The sequence below is a fragment of the Cherax quadricarinatus genome, chromosome 25, assembly GCF_038502225.1.
Source record: "Cherax quadricarinatus isolate ZL_2023a chromosome 25, ASM3850222v1, whole genome shotgun sequence".
Taxonomy (NCBI): Eukaryota; Metazoa; Arthropoda; class Malacostraca; order Decapoda; family Parastacidae; genus Cherax; species Cherax quadricarinatus.
Window position 1 is genome coordinate 14,124,109 of NC_091316.1, and position 17,818 is coordinate 14,141,926.

Here is a 17,818-nt window from a genome sequence, read left to right on the forward strand (position 1 = left end):
ACGAGTATGTATGGACAAACCCACAAGAAGACATTGAAGCATGAGTTACAGTGGTTACTGTTTACTGTGGTCTTACACTGAGGCTGTCTTCAACAGCCAGGTTAAGTCTGCGTATTCTGTACAGTAGTCATTTAATCTTCTGTATTTTTTTTTTCAACGCGGGTTTACTTGTGCTACTGACCAGTGTCGATTGCACTCTTGAATTATGTAATATATAGGTAAAAAAATATATATAGCGTTTCGAAGGAATATTGTCGATTCTCCACGAGATAATTCATATTTTCTTCTACGATTCAAATTATTTTTTTTTAAATATTTGCTGGGGATGAAACATGATGAATATATTAATAACCGACAAGTTTTGGACTCGTTTGAGCTTCTTGGAGGCAAGCTGGAAGCGCGGATGCGGCAAGGGTTTTCCTTCCAGATACCTAAGCTGAGGCTCTGGTAAGCTGGCAGCCCATAGATGGGACTAAGTGGTACTGGTGATCCAAGACCTTATAGTACTTATTGAGCTTGTCTGTTTCTCTGTGATCATCAGAAATATCCTGCTGACCTGCACTAAGGGGGTTTTGTTAGCCAGCAGAGATGTGAGTAGTCCCACACCAGATGGTTGACATTCTTTTATGGGGTACAAAGTAATACCGGATTATCAAATTTGCGGGACAAAAGGGATCGAGATTATCCCTCAGCCTGGGACTGCAAAAATGTCAGAGACGGTGTGGAGATATACACGTGAATCTACTGACAACATAAGTGTTCTTTCTCAACAGGGTAGCTCTGCAGATCATATGGAAACAAACAAGGTCGACAAATATAGGAAACTGGACCATCCTTACCCTTTCATCCCAATGGGATCGAAGACTTGTGGTCCTTGGAGGGAAGAAAAAACACTAAAAGTGTTCAGAGAGTTGAATTCCAGGCTGATCCTAACAACTTGAGAGGCACAGACTGCCACCTCCATGTTTCATCGCCTTAGTATGGTCGTTCAGAGTGAAAATGTAAATGTCTGCTTCATAATAGGTTCACGCCAGACTCCCAGAGGCTCCACGAGTTTCACATCTAACATTTCATTTATTTATTTTTTGTAAGATGATAATGCTTTAAAAAAGCACTCAACAGAATATTAGTTGGTATAGGAAAATATTTGTAAGCACTTAGAGAAACAATTAAATTTCCTCGTTCCTACCATTATCTGCTCCGTTGATACGGGTACTCATTAACCTAATTAGAAGTGGGACCTCATTTGTGTAATATATACCAGCGTTTGTCTTCTTTTTTTGTCAGCATTACACATAAATTTTATATGTTTCATTTCTGTTAAATGTTTTTTGTCTTCTCATTTTTATTCTTCATTTCTCTTATTTTCGATATATGTCCTGTTTATCAATTCTTCGTGCATAATCACTGTTTTCTTTATGCTCTATGACATCTTTCTGCAGATTGTCTTCACTGTGCTTACATTTTGTGTAAGTCACTTCTACATACTCTGGGCTTGAAAATCTTCATAAGTTCTCTGGGTCGTATTTCCTCACACGGTACTTTCTGTGTTCGCATTTTTCTTGCGATTTTGTCTTTTTTTCACCCTTCATTTGTTCATTTTCTCCCATTCTTCATATTTCTTTTCTCTTCAAATTTTCCTAACGGACTTCCTCGTACTCATGTTGTTTCTACCAGCATTCATCCTTTTTTGTACTTGCTTTGAAATTTTCTCTTCTCTTTTCCTGTCTGTCTTCTGCAGAGATACTTTAATAGCAATTTTGGTTTCTTCCCAGGTATTCCTTTCTTTTTTGCTTTTACTTTGAAAACCTCTTTTTCTCTATCCGGGAGTCTCGTTTAGAGACGTTTTGTTATCAGTCTTGGTTTTCTACAGCTTGGTGCTTGTAGTCTGGTGGTCATGCTCGTACTAAGTGCAGGTGGCACCAGGGTGCTGTAGACGACACGTCTGACCTCTTAATAAGAACAGTAGCATCTGTACCCCCGGCTACGGCCTCCACTACCACAGTTCCCATTTATTTTTATCGAGATTCCTGCTGAGGGGCAGTCAGGAATTTCCTTCACCTGCGACTCTAACCATCACTGACATGTCTTTTTTTCTTGGCCAAGAGGTAGCTCAGCTGATGAAGGAAAGGAGGAGAAAGAGAGTGAGAGAGAGATTAACGGAGTGGGGGATGTAATGGGGGGATTGGATTAAGGGAGAAGATCGCCATTCGGGGACCCCTGCTGGCAAGAAGTGTAACAGAATATGCAGGTGGTGTGTATATTTGGTGCGACTAAAACAAGACAACAACCTGGCCCTGCCCTCGACTTTGGGATAAAGATGGCCGGGTCTAGGACTGACCAATCAGCGCGCAGGAGCGGCCGGCCTCATGGAGTATATAAGCCAGGGACCCAGATCAGAGCGGCATCGTGCGGCTTCGGCTTTCGAGAAACAAGCGGTCCTTAAAGGTTTAGACGACAAAATCTAATAGGTGAGTTAGCCTGAGTCAATGAACAGACTCGGTGGCGAGTGAAGGAGTACAGTGCAGTGTGAAAAAGAAACACAAGGGCTACTAACAGCAGTGCCGTTAACTCAGTGTACAAGTGAGAACACTCAAGTGTTAACCGCGGGAACACTACTCTAGTGTTCACTAACACAGTGACAGTGAAGTGACACTTAACCTACTTATCTTTTTTTTCCTCTCTTTCTGCACTTGTATTTTTCTCTTAGCAGAAGTGGATTTTTTCTGTACCATTTTTTTTTAAAGTGCCAGCAAATTTTCAGTGTTATCTCCGACTATACTCACAGTTAATATTTTTTTTTATGTCACTGATGTGGCATCTTTGTCTTGACTCCTTTAACTTACGATGCATTTTCCTCTGATATAACCACTTACAATTTAACAGTGATTCACTTCGTCTTAAAATCATAAGTTTTACCTTAGAGCAATTCAGCTGGAGAACTTAAAGTGGAACAACTCACATATGTTGTAATCCATCACTGGCAGCATTCTAGAATCTCAATCTCTCTCTCTCTCTCTCTCTCTCTCTCTCTCTCTCTCTCTCTCTCTCTCTCTCTCTCTCTCTCTCTCTCTCTCTCTCTCTCTCTCTCTCTCTCTCTCTCCCGTTCATCTTTTATAATTTTTTTTGTTTCTCTCTCTTGTTATCTTGGACTTAAATATTAATAACAGCTTACTAGGCAAAATAATTAGCTTCCAATATATTTAAAGTCTCTTGTATGACCGAAAATTTATCAGAAACTTCGAGGAAGGCCTGACAACAAGCGTGTTTTGATATATTGAGAATCGAGAAATCAAATGACATTAAAGTAGAATCTGAGCTGAACGACAAAGGCATGGTAGACTCAAAGGTTATATCAGATAAGAATGGAAAGTTGTTAATGCCATCTAGAACTACGTTCATGAATAACTCTCGAAGGTGAAAACTGAAGTCAAACAGGTGGTATGAAGTTAGGGTAAACAAATGTCATCACCTCGACCACCTGTTACTTCTCATGGCCGCCCACTCGCTCCACTTTCTCTCTCTCTCTCTCTCTCTCTCTCTCAATATTTTCGTCACTTGTAGTTAGAAGGTCTTTTACTGTGCCTAACAGTGACTGTTGCAGTTTCTCTCCAAAGTTTTTAAAGCAGCAAGTGAAAGTAATACTTGGGTAGCCACGGCAGTAGTCTCTGACAATGTTGAACCACTTGTTGATAGCACACCAGATTGAGCTTGGCACCACAGTGTGTGCCCAATATCATGCATTCCTGCCTAAAGATATTGTCAACAGGGCAAAATTTTGTATACAAAATCAATACCTAGACAACTTCAATGTTTCCTAATCATCAACATTAAAAAAATACTGTAATTTAAGTCTCAATTTGCAAAATATTTTCTAGTTCATATAATAATACAAGACGGAATGGTTTTCGAGGCATCTTAACCTGTTGAATTACTCTAGTAGAATTTAGCAACTCTTGGACAGACTGCTTTTACACTCGTATTTTGAGATGAATTTTAAGTTCGCTGGCAGAATCATTCAACTACCTATCTTAGTCAAATTATACTAATTAAGAAATGTCCATGTTGTTAGAGTAGACATGAAAGGGGCCGAGATGATAGCCATTAACTCTGCAAACGTTGCATCCGTAAAGTGACCATAAAACATTACACGTGAGTTTATCAGATCAGCAAGTGGTGAGCTGTGGCGATCACTGCCAAGGAGTGAGAGTTACTGGCTAAGTCTTACTCAGCTCATCATTCAACAATCTCTCGTGGCATATAGTAATCTGTAAATGGCCAAATATCGTCATATAACTATCATATTTGAGTGTATAAACAGTTGATAATATTTTGAATTTTCCCATATGACCTATTACGCATTTTATTGATCAGGTTTAAACTTAAAGATAAGTCTGGGACTTTCTGGATTTAATGACACTTGTTTTATCTCATTCTTCCTTCTGTCACTAGTCTACTATTTGTGCAGTTTGTTTAGAAGTTCGTCATGAATCTATTACAAAAAATTCATTTCAGTTTTTTGACATTTCTCCCTTGGTGTCCAACGGCTCTCTTTCTCTCTTTCAGCATAATGGCTTACTCTTGGGACAACCGCGTCAAGTATGTTGTGAGGTACATGTACGGTAAGTAAACTCTTGAATTGTTTGGTAGGAGGCCTATTTACATACTTCCCAAGGCCTGCTCCCGCTCTCACACCTCTACCTTCCTCCTCTCCACTCCTCACATAATTATCAATTGCTTCTGCAACTTCTTTCTCTTGTTGATTATTTTAGCTCATATGCTAATTTTTTTTTTTTTACTTTACAACTTTAGTTATCCTATTGTTTCTCCTCCTATTAGCCTACTCATTCGTGTGAATTAGTTTTCCGACTACAGCATATCGTTAATAATTTCTGTTGCTTCTTTCAAATATTTCCGTTTAATCTAATTTATTAAGTTTATAGAGGAAATTATCACATACAGGTGAAGCTTAGACAAAAACAAGGCTTTGTTTCCATAACTTTAAATTGTACTTAATTATTAGAATTATAATCAAGGGGAGCGCTAAACCCGTAGGATTATACAGCGCCTGTAGGAGGGAGGGATGGAAGGTATTTAGGTTCACTTCAGGGAACTGGAGCATAGATCCACTCCCCTAGATCAAGAGCCTCTCACCAACGTCAAGGAACTTCCCTTGAGGGGTTTATATTGTACAAATATTTCCCTTGGACAACTATTTCACCAGAATGTCAAGTGATATTCCTGGTACATTAAGTGAAAAACTATACCTCGTCCCATTAACTTTATTTTCTCCGAGTCAGCTGCTAAAGACATAATTTTCATTTAATAATAGCATAGTTAATTATCATCAGAGACACCGATTAAATATGATGGTAGGATAGTTCCTCTTATTCCCCTCGGGGCAAAATCTGAAAAGTGAAAACTTTCGTGTTGTTGAGTGCGGCCGCGGGGCCCCTGGTTGTTGAGTGCGGCAGTGGTGCATCTAGTTGTTGAGTGTGGCAGTGGTGCATCTAGTTGTTGAGTGTGGCAGTGGTGCATCTAGTTATTGAGTGTGGCAGTGGTGCATCTAGTTATTGAGTGTGGCAGTGGTGCATCTAGTTATTGAGTGTGGCAGTGGTGCATCTAGTTATTGAGTGTGGCAGTGGTGCATCTAGTTGTTGAGTGTGGCAGTGGTGCATCTAGTTACTGAGTGTGGCAGTGGTGCATCTAGTTGTTGAGTGTGGCAGTGGTGCATCTAGTTATTGAGTGTGGCAGTGGTGCATCTAGTTGTTGAGTGTGGCAGTGGTGCATCTAATTGTTGAGTGTGGCAGTGGTGCATCTAGTTATTGAGTGTGGCAGTGGTGCATCTAGTTGTTGAGTGTGGCCGCGGGGTCCCTGGTTTTTGAGTGTGGCCGCGGGGTCCCTGGTTGTTGAGTGTGGCCGTGGGACCCTTGGTTGAGTGTGGCCGCGGGGCCTCTGGTTGTTGAGTGTGGCCGCGGGGCCTCTGGTTGTTGAGTGTGGCCGCGGGGCATCTGGTTGTTGAGGGTGGCCGCGGGGCATCTGGTTGTTGAGTGTGGCCGCGGGGCCTCTGGTTGTTGAGGGTGGCCGCGGGGCATCTGGTTGTTGAGTGTGGCCGCGGGGCATCTGGTTGTTGAGTGTGGCCGCGGGGCATCTGGTTGTTGAGGGTGGCCGCGGGGCATCTGGTTGTTGAGGGTGGCCGCGGGGCCTCTGGTTGTTGAGGGTGGCCGCGGGGCATCTGGTTGTTGAGTGTGGCAGTGGTGCATCTAATTGTTGAGTGTGGCAGTGGTGCATCTAGTTATTGAGTGTGGCAGTGGTGCATCTAGTTGTTGAGTGTGGCCGCGGGGTCCCTGGTTTTTGAGTGTGGCCGCAGGGTCCCTGGTTGTTGAGTGTGGCCGTGGGACCCTTGGTTGAGTGTGGCCGCGGGGTCCCTGGTTGTTGAGGGTGGCCGTGGGACCCTTGGTTGAGTGTGGCCGCGGGGCCTCTGGTTGTTGAGGGTGGCCGTGGGGCCTCTGGTTGTTGAGGGTGGCCGCGGGGCCTCTGGTTGTTGAGGGTGGCCGCGGGGCCTCTGGTTGTTGAGGGTGGCCGCGGGGCCTCTGGTTGTTGAGGGTGGCAGCAAGGTCCCGGGTTGTGCACCTGCGCAAGACGCCCCACGACTTCATGACATATTCAAACCTCCAGAAATTTAATCACTTCTTAAAAAAAAACCCGTGTAGCCTTTTCGATATACTTTCTGAAGGGAAAAAGCGTATACGTAAACTCAAGCACCGTTGACGTTACTTAGTGATTTTAGAATAAACTCTTCAAGTTATCTCTGGCAAAATAATGGAGGATCAGCCAAGTACATTGTTCTTCTGCGTGAAGCCTCTCAGTCAGTGCCTTTGCTGTATAATTTCAATGCTTCTTCCTTTGACCGAGTCTTAATAAGATACTAAACGCATTCGCTGTCTCATCTCACAGCTTTGGTCTGTTCTCCTTATTGATGTCTATTTTATTTTCATTCTCGGACTAATAAACCCCTTATACGCACAAGCTACTACACCTCTAATTAGTATTATCAGTTTTCCACCATTCGTTTGCAATAAATCTAAAAATAATTGATATTCTCTATTCGCCTGAATCCACTCTGCTTGTCGAGTTCTGCGCTGCTTGGAAAGCCAAATCAGTATTTACAAAACTTATAAGTTGATATATTGTATAGATTTCATGGCATTATTTAGCAAGTTATTTGTCATTATGTAATTTTAAACTGAATAAACAGAATCCTCATTACACATATGGTAAATGACTAGTAAGACTTCGATCCCTTGCAGAAAAATAACATTATATACAAAAATAAGCCTTAGAATTAATAGATCGAAATTTCTTTATATGGCCATTAAAAAAAGAAGCTGAGCCTAACTTTATTTTGACACGAGCAAAGGACAGCTTATATATCGTTGATGTTGCTTGTCTACAGTTCTAGATCTAACGTTATCGTATATACTGGGAACGCTTGGAAGCACTTGACTTGTACTCGTTGGAACGCAGGAGGGAGAGATATATCATAATCTACACTTGGAAAATCCTGGAAGGAATGGTCCCAAATCTGCACACAGAAATCACTCCCTACGAAAGTAAAAGACTGGGCAGGCGATGCAAAATGCCGCCAATAAAAAGTAGGGGCGCCATTGGTACACTAAGAGAAAACACCATAAGTGTCCGGGGCCCAAAACTGTTCAACAGCCTCCCATCAAGCATTAGGGGAATTGCCAATAAACCCCTGGCTACCTTCAAGAGAGAGCTGGACAGATACCTAAAGTCAGTGCCGGATCAGCCGGGCTGTGGCTCGTACGTTGGACTGCGTGCGGCCAGCAGTAACAGCCTAGTTGATCAGGCCCTGATCCATCGGGAGGCCTGGTCATGGACCGGGCCGCGGGGGCGTTGATCCCCGGAATAACCTCCAGGTAACCTCCAGGTATAACTGCAGTCACAATATGGATTATCTATGCATTATACTTCACTTAACAATTTCCTTTTAGCAGTCTCATAGCAAAAGTTATTTGCTTTTCACGGTCTAAGGTCATTTATGGCAGCGAAGACAGCAACACTAAACGTCAGTATTCATAGTAGCTGTGATGCTGCCCTGCACGAGCTCTCCCGACCATGGTTTCAGCGAGAACTTTAAGTCATAAATAAATAAAACTATACTCTGCCACGACCACTGATTCCTAACTCCATCGAGCTACGTTACCAAGCCCAGCTCCTCCGAACCTAGAGAGTGAGAGCGCGCCCCCTCGTGTAACCAGTTACCATTATAAGCATACAAAAATAGCTGATTATAATTTAATCAAGATTACCACCTAAAAATAATATTGTATTTCCGTGGGGTCTGTCTCACCCACTTCCTAACCTCAACGCTTCCGGAGCTGTATCATTTCTGTCCACAGGATATATATGCGGGGCATAGTAATTTGGCTGCTTCGGCAGCAAAATCCAAATTAAATTCAGTACCTTAATTTTCTCCTCCTCACTCAAGCCTGCCTCTACCTCTCACCCCATCTCCTTCCTCCTTCCCTCTCCTACCCAACACACGTCTAACCCTCCAAACATTTCCATGTTTCTTCCGCAACCTCTGCTTTCCCTTGTGTCAGTGTGGTAGTGGAAGACCGGGGAAGGGTGTGGTGCGCTTACTTGGTTGTGGCGCTGTGTCATCTTGACCAGAGTTCACTCTACTAAAGGTGACCCTCTCGCAGTTATAACTCTGCCCACAACTGACAATCCCCCCCCCCACTTCCTTCCTCCTTACGTCTCTCTTCCGTTCTGTTCCCAACTTTTGTCTCGCCCCTTTTCTTATCCTTACATCCTTTTCTTCCTATCTTTCTCCTTCGGTCTTTTCATTCCCTTTCTCCCCTCATCCTCACGTTACCATTATTTTCTTATCGCTTTACTTTCATCTATGTATTCTTCATCTCTGTTATCCCTGTTACCGCATATGTTTGTTTTTTCCCAGCCTTCCTCCTCTCTAACGGTAGTTATAAGTACACTCCATTAGAGGACCTGCAGACTGGCACAAAGTTTGGGATCCAGGAAATATTTGCATCGCTTGAGGACCTTTTCATTTGTGTTAACTTAAAATATTTTACTGTAGCTTTCAATGATTTCCTCTGCGTATGCTAACTAGAACTAAAATTAACTAAAACACTTTGTCAGAGTATACAACGTTTTATTGCTCTAATATATAAACGTTTATTTCATCTGAAAGGTTGAACACGTTTGCAAAATTTAATCATTACATTTATTTTCTCTCCTAGAAGCGATTTAATGTGAAAATATAAAATTAAACTGTAATTAATTTTAGTATATTAAATAAATAGGGTGAATTTTTCCTAGTGAAATATTCTCTTTGCAAAGTCGCTAGACAATAATTAAACTGGGCGTCTCGACATTGTAGTCCATTGCGCGTGCTACCTTACTTTGCCCGCAGCTTAGTCTTTAACAAAATTGCAATAAAGTTAATGCGTATTCTGTGTTCCCTACAAATTTTCTCAGTTTAACAGAGTAAAGTCCATTTGTGTCGCACAGGTGAGAGTTAAACCTTCTCAGATTCTTCTAGTTTTAAATAAACAGCCGTGACTCACGACAGGAGCACTTAGAGTAAGCATTCACTAACTCACAAATATACCACAAGAAAACCTGGCGGCTCACAACACCGACTAAACTAGCTACCGGCCAGCGGTGGTTATTTTAGTGTACAGGTTTAATGTTTCCCCAGTGAGTGCGGCAAATACTGTAAGGTTTGCCAACCCCATTGTTACATTCTCCACCAGTGTCGCATTCTTCCTTGGGTACAATATTTTGGCAGTTCCAATTTTAAGACTTTTTTTACTTGTTATCTTCTGCTACTCTAGCACCAGTGTCATGGTTCAGCGTATCCCAATCACGACTAAATAACCTGAAGTTAAAACAGTTAATTTATAGTACAAACGGGATTTGCATATTAGATATGTCTAGATTCGAATTCTACCTCAATAGATAAACTAGATAAAAACATATAGAAAGAGCAAGAAATCTGACTCGATGGCGGCTATATTATGTAGATAAGAAAAGTGATATTCATGTAGATACCACGTCAATGTGGTAAACAAGGCGGATGATAGTCAATCTTGCTGTGTTTAATTTAATTTTGCTGTAATTTGTAGACCATCCCTCCACTGAAGCTTGATATGCTACATACGCAAAAAGCTGCATCGTTTCACAGAATTTTTGTTTCAATAGTGTATTTGAAAACTGTATTGTTGCTGTTTTTACGGTTTAAAGTTTTTTGCGCCCCCCACCCACCCACTTGCCTATTTCCACCCTAAACTTATAAGCAGAAAGTGTATGTAGAATGAAATGTACAGTTCTTAAATCAGTGTTTTTACATCGCTCTTGGAGTTTATTTTATATTTGACTTGCTGGTATCCAACAGTTTTAATTTCAAGTGTTTAAATTCCTGAGATTTCAATCGGAAACATATGGTTATAATCTGCAATAAAGTCCAAGTTGACATTTTTACCATATAAACTGTATTGAGCAGTAGCCACGAGAACTATTGTTTCTTATTTACTAACGACGCCTCAAGGTATATCAATCTTGGCTAACCGCTTATTATTCTTTTGCTCACCAGACATTGACAACAACGGCTTCCTCGACAAGAACGACTTTGAGTGTCTCGCTCTTAGGAACACGCTTATTGAGGGCCGTGGTGAGTTCAACGATGCCGCCTATGCCAACAACCAGAAAGTCATGTCCAATCTGTGGAACGAAATCGCCGAGCTTGCTGACTTCAACAAGGTAAAGTTGAGACAAACCCATGGAGGGACGAAGCCTCACTCATCGTTAGGTAACAGGGTATACTTGTTGGGTCTGTCTAATTTATTCTTTTCAAAGGTTTTAATATTTAAAGTCTCAAATTAAGAGTTTACTCTAGGTTTGAGTATATCCTCACAAGTCAGAATTGCAGAAAGAAACAGGGTCATAATGACACAAGAAATTTACACAGAATACAGTTTATATTCTAAGAAAGGTTTGTAATTGCAGGTAGGGGAGGGAGGGATTCAGAATGGTTGTCAAGTTTAGTCAGAAGGGTAAAGGAAAAGTAACATCTCTTCAGGGAGATCATTACAATTGCATCATAAATACATACAGTATACGTCATAAATGACATGCTATATGGGATGGTCTAGGGCACTGTAATGAACAGGCCAGCATCGCAGAACCAGAATGTATTATAAAGGTGCGTACGCTAAATTCAGTCACTTTACGATAATCAACCAGAATCAGGTCAATTAAAAATAAAAAAAAAACTCTTACTTTCACTAATTCATGTATGTACGACTTATTGTAATTAAAAACAGTAGGCTAAACATGCATTATTTGTTACTTATAAATATCATAGAGATAATTAGAGTCTACCATTTTTTATAATTTACTGTGATGCATTTCCAGGAAGCCTTGATAGCTGGCGGGTAAATAACCTAAAATTATTATGCCTCATACGAAAGGCTAACCTGAGGTGAGAGTGCTAAGGCAGATACCATATAATCCTCTTTAATCGTGGCAGGGTTAAGTTGCCATAGCAGGAAGTTCAGACATTACATTATAAGCCCTAGGGAAGGATAACCAGAGGAGCAAGAGGGCACCAACATGATGGGAGGCAGCACTGTCTTGAAGCAAGAAGTGTGAACTGTCTTGGGACATAAGGGCGGGGGGAGCAAAAAAAATAGTGAAAGGTATCCGAGAGGGACGGAGGATAAGCAGAAGGGAAGTGTAGGGGTCACCACTGCTGTTTACAGGATGGAGAGGTCACTGTGGACGAGTTCAAAAAGGCGGTCCAGAACCTGTGTGTTGGCAAGAAGTACGATGAGTTCCCCTCATGCTTCAAGACTGTCATTTCAAGGCTGTTCAGGACGGTTGATATTAACGGTAGGTAGCAATGATGCAAACTGAAATAGCGAAGCCACTAACAACAGAATGATGCCTCTGTTGTTGCCGCTGATGATACTGCTGTTGCAGATTTAGTGCGCTGTCATAACCAACGTTTTGCAGCACAAGCCATAACCGTGTTCTCAGCAGCCTAGCCGCAAAATGTCTGCCAATATGGTATTACTTTGGCTTTAAATACATATTGCTTCTGCAGTGTCAGTCCTAGTGCATATATGTCATATTATCTTATCCATTGTTGTGAAGTTGTATACCTTTTTATGTTCATCGTGTTTCATCCATTCATGATAATCACGAAGTTGAGGTTCATTTAATATCAGAACGGCTTTCCCTATTTTTTTCTTTTACATTTATGTGAAACATACTCTTGGAACTTTATATTCAGATCGACTTCTAGCGCCTTGTTCCATTGTCGCCTTTTAACGACCTGTTCCTGGGTGATGCCTAATACAGGTAGACTCCTTGGTATTAATTGCAAGGAGAATGAAACACTGTCGCTGCTACATCGAAGAGTAGCGGCTAATTCTACAATATTCAAGATATTTTGTTTTAATATTAGTAACTGGAAAGTACTAGTCGTTGGTTGTTAACAACCCACATGCAAAAATTACATTTTCTTTTAACAGTGATGAATTTTTTCCACTTTCAGAATTAAAGTATGGCGATAGTTTTGAGCATAGTAAATCACTCTGAATGAAAACAAATATACACTTGTATTAGTCCATTCATACAATATCGGTGAAGGCTGAAACTTGTTTGAAGCCTTGATGTACAGTTTTACAAGGCTGAAACTGTTGTCGGCAGGCTTGTGATAGTTCCCCAGAGTTCGGTTCTTTCGGTGACTGCAGTCTGGTCAGAAGGGTTCGCTTTCTTTCCTCAGATTCTTCAGTAGCTTTACTCTAACGTTTCCAGGACGGTGAGGTTACCGTTGAGGAGTTCAAGCAGGCTGTGCAGAAGAACTGCAGTGGCAAGCCTTTCAATGATTTCCCCGGCGCCTTCAAGAATTTCATTGCTAACCAGTTCAAGAGCATTGACGTGAACGGTACGTTTAACCCACACGCTCTTTGGCGTGCAACAGATGTGCATCCTTCCCAACCTTTGCAGTTAACACCCTCATCGCCATTCCTTTAGCCTTCCGTTGGCTAGGAAGTGTTTTTAACGTGCCTCCATTCCACAATTTGAACCCCCCAATTTGGCGTTTCCAGGACGGAGAGGTGTCCGATGATGAGTTCAAGCAGGCCGTAAAGGTGCACTGCAGCGGCAAGACGTTCGAGAACTTCCCAAGTGCTTTCAAGTCATTCATTTCCGCCCAATTTAAGACTATTGACGTAAACGGTACGTTACCTCCCTCCTTAACAGGGATATCAGAACACTTTGTCATTCACCTCAAGAAGGTCATTAGATCACACAACAAGCACCTTCACCACCTCCAACACCAACCAACAATATTTAAGAACTTCTTATTCCCAAACCTCACCTAAAAACCCTACTTCCAGGACGGGGAAGTTTCCGGCGAGGAATTCAAGCAGGCAGTTAAGGACGCCTGTGTTGGCAAGAATTTCGATGAATTCCCCAATGCATTTAGGGTGTTCATTATAAACCAGTTTAAAACGGTTGATGTGAACGGTATGTGCGACGACTTAGTTTTTCATCTCGGTTTTTATCTTCATCTGTAGTAGTATTATCATTTATTTTCCTTTCACTTCATCACTTTTGTCCGAGTCCGATCATATCCAAGATCTCAAACCAGACACACATCTTCAAGGCTCTTTGTTAAGCACCCCTTCCTTAAGAAAAAAAAAAAAAAAAAAAAAAAGAACCTCACATTACTCCTGATAGGAAGATAGGAATCCTCAGATCAGGTGTACTTGTAAGAGGTTTCATCGGTATTCACAGATTACCCTTATTGGTTCCAGGATGGTGAGGTGACAATTGACGAGTTCAAGAAAGCTGTACAGAACGTATGTGTGGGCAAGGCCTTTGCCACCTTCCCTACTGCTTTCAAGTCGTTTATTGCTAACCAGTTTAAGACTGTTGACGTTAATGGTACGTTCAAAATGAAAAAAAAAAAGAAAAATATAATGCTTTCATGTACTTTTTTGGCTTAAGGATAAACGTATTCAGTTGTGTAATTCTCTTTGCTGCATTTGCTACAATACCCCTTTTGTGCATTCCAAGGCTTATAATAAATCAATCTCGGCAACGATTAGCAACGGCCATTTCTTGCTAGTGTATACAAATTGGCACCACATACCTGGATCTGTACCACCGACATTTACTACTTAACTTCCCGCGTAGAAGCACTATTGCTGTTGTACTTTTTTTTTCACTGTTTATGTCTTTGAGCTGCTTCCACGCTAGGATTCTTTTTATTTTTTTAGTTTTTTTTAATTTCTTGATGTTGTTTGAAGTTTTCTTTACTTCTGAGTCAAGCTTATAAGATTTCTGAAAAAATGTGTATAATGTATATGAATTAAATTTTTATTAGCTGAACAGAGATAACTGGAAACAACAGTGACAGTTTTTAAATACATTTGCACATAAATTTGAGCTTTGGGAACATCAATGCTCTTCCTGTGTTTCTCTTCCTTGCGTCACTGATCAAAATCGGTATACGCGAAGCAAATATGAAACTGTTTATATATTTTTTCTCAGTCATATACATTACACTCAGCTGCTCTCCTTCTCACTATCTGTACACAAAATCACAAACAATCGTCATCTTCTGCATTCTTTACATTTCTGTCTTCCATCTCTAATTTAATTTTCCTCACTTGTTCTTGTCATTTCCCCCCGTCGCCCGTAGACAGCCGGCCGTCAGAGAAGGGTTCACGATATTAATTAAAATTAGCTCAAGCCTCCCCAGTACATTGTGTGAATCAACAGAATGAGAAAAAATTACTTGGCCTTCTCTGATCAAGTTGCCGTAAATACGACCAAGAGACTATGGACCTTGACTGGACTCCCTTTTTTTTAGAAATTTCCTTCTAGATATTTTTTTGATTCGTCTTATAGTTTTTTCTCTATCAGCAAGAAGCTTCTACCGATTTTTTTTACAGCGATATTCATCTCGATGTTTGATATCAGGTACTTTTTAGCTAATATTCTTCATTTTACCACATGGCTGTTGCTTCCTTTTTCCTGCCTTTGTGAGCTGCGATTTGTATATTATTTTGGTTTTTTTTTGCGACACTTCCGACTTACCTTAACTACAGAGACATGTCACCCCCTCAAGCCAACCCTATGCCACCAGTTATTTACATGAAAACTTATTAATCCCTTCCTACCGTGTGCTAACATGGTTTATAATTTAGCGTATTTATGCTTTATGCTTAACATAAGACCACTCTCCGGGCGTTAATCAATAATGATTATATATATATATTGTGCCAAATAAACAGAACTTGTCGGATAGGCCGAACTCCCTTATGAACTGGATTACATTGGTAGATATATGTTTTAACTGGCAATGGTGTACTTTTTTATTTCTGAACCTAACTTAGAAACCTCACCTAATCTGACGTAATTTTGTTTACCTGAATTCTGGTATATATATTATAGGTCAGATTAAATATATTTACTATTACTTGAAATCAATGATTACTTAAAATCAGTGATTGAGTTTCGCAGATTTATGGCAAAAAAAAAAATAATTTTCACGCTGCTTATTCGGCAGAAACACTTGACATTTAGGCCTAACTCGACGGTTTGGCATATTCGACACGACATATATATATATATAATATATATATATATATATATATATATATATATATATATATATATATATATATATATATATATATATATATATATATATATATATATATATATATAATGTTATTCAGTTATTTTTTTAATTAGTGCCCTGATCTAAGGTTTGTCATTGCATGACACAACGAGAGGTCTTATTCTGTATTGGCTTTACACTGTGAAACGCGAATATATGTGCTTAGTGTGCTCGTTTCTGGCACTAAAAGGCATCGGACATCAAAAGAAGATCAAATGCTTTAACGAAGAGTCTTATACACTTATATTTCTTACTTTTATGTTACTAATAATGAGAATCCAATGATTTCTTTCTGGTTAAGCAAGTGAGAGCTTGGGGACTCCGATGTCTTTTGGCCCAAGTTTATATTTTGTACCAGCCATCATAGGTTTTAGTGTGGCGCTTGTCCCTCGGGACAAACGTCCACACTATACCTGTGCTGCTACATATATTTCTTAATACTGATATTCTTTTTCAGTGCTAGGATTTCATCTATCCTAAATCCAAAATGACAGCAGTACAGTGTTAGTATAATATTGTATATATAATGAGGCGCAAGTTAATGGTGATTGATAAACTAGGAATCTCGAGTCAATCTAAAAGAAAATCTAAATACAAATGCTAGAAACAGTATTTAATATCCTGTGGTCACTGATAATTATAGCATTGCTGTATAGCCCTTGTGGCTTAGCGCTTCTTTTTGATTATAATAATAATAGTGATAATTATAGCAGAAATTACAGGCAGAAGCTGTAACCTAGAGGACCAGGTGGTAAGAAGTAACGAAGAGAGCTAGACTATTAACTAGCGGAGGATAAAAAACTTAAGCAATGGGGATTAAGAATGTAGGTGTATCACGTCGAGAGAGTAACTATTTCAGTGAATAAAGTAAAGAAAATCTAATCAGCCTCACTGCCACGGAACAATAACACCCCCCTTCTCCACCCCTACCCCCCACCGCGACCTCTTATTAACTCTGTGTATGGGTCGCGCCCTCTGCAGGTGATGGCCTCGTTGGTGTTGATGAGTACAGGCTGGACTGCATCTCTAGGGCTGCTTTCTCCAGCATCAAGGACATCGACGACGCATACAGCAAGCTCACAACTGTAAGTGATTCCTTATTTTGTGAAATCAAAAAAATTATGCGTAATTCACCGAAGCAAGTTTTAAACATATTGGTTTAATAAACTATTAATTATTTAAGCAAATTAAAATTTCACACATTTGGAGTGATTTTGTTAAGATATATTGAGGATTCCTATGCATTGGTGAGTACGATGAATGTGAGGTTATGATGTAATTATCGTCCCAATGTAGCGGCGTCTCAGTGTTGAGTTTTCTGGCTCCCACAGGATGACGACAAGAAGGCTGGCGGCATCAGCCTCGCACGCTACCAGGAGCTCTACGCTCAGTTCATCTCTAATCCCGATGAGTCCTGCAACGCCGTCTACCTTTTCGGACCCCTGAAGGTAGTGGAGTAAATGTGCGTTTGAGGCTACCCAGACGCTGCCCCCCACGCGCGAGGCCCAGCGCTGTGGGTGACATCCTGCTCATGAGCATCCCGGGTCGGCCTTAGTGCCCGCCCTTCACACCCACCAGTGACCAGTACCTCACCGCATCATTTTTATACTCATCTCCCTCTGACGCCAAGCCGCAAGTCAGGCACTAACACCGCCTGCGGCAGCCGACCCAGTCGCTGGCGACTCTAGCCGGGTTTCCTGGAGTGGGGATCGCGCGCGCTGTCCCTGGTCGTATCCCAAAGGACGTCCGACCAGTTTAACATCGGGCATGGTCGACTGCTGATGCGATCATCTCTCTATATTATTGTCCAATAAACGTTGAAATGTTTTATGCCAGTGCTGATTTATTCCTTCGAAATAACCATAGTTTAATTAAGGAATACCCGTATGTTATGTTGGTGTAAACAGGAGTTTAAATGTATTCAACATATATCCCTATGATATGAACCTGAGCATGGCAATATTCACATGTGTAACAAATGTGGTCTCAGCTGAACTAAAAATTTAGAGCACTACGAGTCGTCATACATATAGCTGATGTTTCATTGTTCATTACCAGAAAAAAACA

At 40.8% G+C, this 17,818-nt stretch overlaps 1 protein-coding gene across 4 annotated transcripts; it reads left to right on the top strand.

The window, feature by feature from the left end:
- Positions 1 to 2,325: 2,325 nt before the first annotated feature.
- Scp1 (Sarcoplasmic calcium-binding protein 1) lies at positions 2,326 to 17,579 on the top strand. Of its 4 annotated transcripts, none has more exons than XM_053778563.2 (6): positions 2,326 to 2,471; positions 4,567 to 4,622; positions 10,646 to 10,812; positions 13,167 to 13,296; positions 16,733 to 16,836; positions 17,083 to 17,579. In XM_053778563.2, exons 2-6 carry the CDS (start codon positions 4,571 to 4,573, stop codon positions 17,209 to 17,211), a joined length of 582 nt encoding a protein of 193 aa, XP_053634538.2. In that variant the 5' UTR covers positions 2,326 to 2,471; positions 4,567 to 4,570; the 3' UTR covers positions 17,212 to 17,579. The 4 variants fall into 4 exon arrangements, with proteins under 4 accessions (XP_053634538.2, XP_053634535.1, XP_053634536.1 ...); XM_053778560.2 differs by lacking the exon at positions 13,167 to 13,296 and adding an exon at positions 12,874 to 13,003 and having other exon boundaries at positions 2,328 to 2,471; XM_053778561.2 differs by lacking the exon at positions 13,167 to 13,296 and adding an exon at positions 13,878 to 14,007 and having other exon boundaries at positions 2,329 to 2,471.
- The last annotated feature ends 239 nt before the right edge of the window (positions 17,580 to 17,818 follow it).

What these genes read in the sequence shown, in the direction of transcription:
- Scp1 (XM_053778563.2), top strand. Translation starts at nt 4,571, where the DNA reads ATGGCTTACTCTTGGGACAACCGCGTCAAGTATGTTGTGAGGTACATG. An exon ending in AGCTTGCTGACTTCAACAAG is followed by an intron (nt 10,813 to 13,166) that starts GTAAAGTTGAGA and finishes TGGCGTTTCCAG; the next exon opens with GACGGAGAGGTGTCCGATGA. An exon ending in TAAGACTATTGACGTAAACG is followed by an intron (nt 13,297 to 16,732) that starts GTACGTTACCTC and finishes CGCCCTCTGCAG; the next exon opens with GTGATGGCCTCGTTGGTGTT.